This window comes from Austrofundulus limnaeus, unplaced genomic scaffold (genome assembly GCF_001266775.1).
Source record: "Austrofundulus limnaeus strain Quisiro unplaced genomic scaffold, Austrofundulus_limnaeus-1.0 Scaffold1614, whole genome shotgun sequence".
Classification (NCBI taxonomy): Eukaryota; Metazoa; Chordata; class Actinopteri; order Cyprinodontiformes; family Rivulidae; genus Austrofundulus; species Austrofundulus limnaeus.
This window is the reverse complement of record NW_013954016.1, coordinates 11,958-14,079: the sequence shown is the minus strand read 5'-3', so window position 1 is coordinate 14,079 and position 2,122 is coordinate 11,958. Positions and strand designations below refer to the sequence as shown.

Below are 2,122 nucleotides of genomic sequence, written 5' to 3'. Positions count from 1 at the left end.
TCTTCATGTGTTCAATACTTTTTCCCTGTGCCATTCCGCATTATTACAAACAACTTAATTTCTGGACATTTATGGTTTGATTTCTTTGTATGTATGGATCACTTGGGTTGTTACCAACATCTGGTGAAAATTGCATGTCATTAGCACCTCTAGTAATATATTTACTGAGAAAAATGGTGACGTGTTCAATACTTATTTTACCCGCTGTAGCTAGCCTTTTATTATGTTTAGGTTATCTTTTTTTAATCATTTAACTTTTAGCAGCGGTTATGCTTTCTTTACATTTTAGCTAGCTACTTTATCGCTACTTTAGCCTCTTAGCAAGGCTTTTGCCTCTTTTAGCTATTTATTGATACTTTAAGCTATGGCGCTGCTACTGTATTCTTTTAGCATGTCATGTCATGTAGAATTATTTCATTGCTAACATTTTGTAATGTAGCGTTAGCTCAATGCTAAAAGTTTGTCATGTAGCATTAGCTCAATGCTAAAAGTTTGTCATGTAGCATTCGGTCCATGCTAACAGCATGTCTTGGAACATTAGGTCAGTGCTAACAACAGGTCATATAGCATTACTAGCTCCATGCAAACAGCATGCATTGAAGCATTAGCTCCATGCTAAGATCAGGTCTTGTAGCATTAGCTCCGTGCTCACAGCAGGTCTTGTAGCATTAGCTCCATGCTAACAGCAGGTCATGTATGTAGCATTAGCTCCATGCTAACAGCATGTCATGGAGCATTATCTCAGTGCTAACAGTGGGTCATGTAGCATTAGCTCCATGCTAACAACATGTCATGTAGCTTTAGCTCCATGCTAGCAGCATGTCATGTAGCATCATCTCCATGCTAAACGTGGGTCATGTAGCATTAGCTCCATGCCAACAGTGGGTCATGTAGCATTAGCTCCATGCTAACAGCAGGTCATGTATGTAGCATTAGCTCCATGCTAACAGCATGTCAYGGAGCATTATCTCAGTGCTAAAAGCGGGTCATGTAGCGTTAGCTCCATGCTAACAGCAGGTCATGTCTTCAGGTAACTTGCTGTGGAAGATAGAGCAGAAGAGCATGACGGCGTTTGCTTGTGCCAAAGTGTCGGTTAAAGGAAAACGTCACTGGTACAAAGCCGTAGAGCAAACAGCCTTCGTCGCACTGAGCGATGACTCCGCCTGGATCATCAGGACAAATGGAGATCTTTACCTGCAAACAGGTAATGTCCCACCTGTCAGTGAAGCATGTGGCACAGGTAAAAAGAAGACCCCTCTATATTCTGTTTGTTCCAGGTCTGAGTGTGGAGCGGCCCTGCGCTCGCTCTGTGAAGGTGGAGTCTCCGTGTGTGTTCAGCCAGGTGTGTGTGAGAGCAGGTGTTCTCTGGGCTTTGAGTGAACACAAAGCCTTGTTCTACCGAGAGGGACTGAACAGCTACTGCTGCGAGGGCGAAGGGTGGAAGTACGACACCGTCAGGTAGTACCACAACTGAAATACATGCGTAGTACTGCAAAAACAATTATTTTCTGCCAAAATTCATAGTGAGTGCTTGGATGACATCTGAAACATGCTGAAGATTTCATGTTTTACTGAACTGATTAAGTAAAAACAAGCAGAACAGTTGCTAAAAGCGACATGGAAGCTACAAAACATTAGGTCGACGCTACGATTTGAAAATCTGTAACTGAAAACTAAAATTAAGACAATTTGTAACTCCAAAAAATTCATCAAGAACAAAGATAAATATAATGTAATGTAATAAACAGTAGTGAGCAGCGCTAATCCAAAAATTAGCTCCGCAATTTCTAAAGCGCTTATAAAAATATTTAGGTCCACAACTTCAAAACCGCTTATGCCGTAGAAAAACTAGCTGAAGTTAATTTTAAAGCGCAAGTTCAATTTGACACTTACTAGCTGACAATTCATGTACAATATATGCATAACACTGCCAAGTAAGCGGTGTATGAACCCTTTTACAGCTTAATCCTACAACCGCCGATTGCTGGGGATGTGATTTCCTGAAACAGAACTTTRGCTCMTGGTGTAAAAATTAAAAAGTTGTTGAGGATTGCTAGTTCGGCTGCTTCTTCGTCTTTTTCTTTTGTTTGTTGTAGATTTTTCATTAAAGTCATTTTAAAAC

At 40.6% G+C, this 2,122-nt stretch overlaps 1 protein-coding gene across 3 annotated transcripts in view; it reads left to right on the top strand.

Annotated features, from left to right (window-relative positions):
- Positions 1-2,122, top strand: part of tecpr2 (tectonin beta-propeller repeat containing 2) — a 26,194-nt gene that overhangs the window by 14,512 nt on the left and 9,560 nt on the right. For all 3 annotated transcript variants that reach the window (XM_014033063.1, XM_014033062.1, XM_014033061.1), the window contains exons 17-18: positions 1,031-1,204; positions 1,278-1,458. In XM_014033063.1, coding sequence (XP_013888517.1) covers positions 1,031-1,204; positions 1,278-1,458 — 355 coding nt within the window. The remainder of the gene's footprint in view (positions 1-1,030; positions 1,205-1,277; positions 1,459-2,122) is intronic.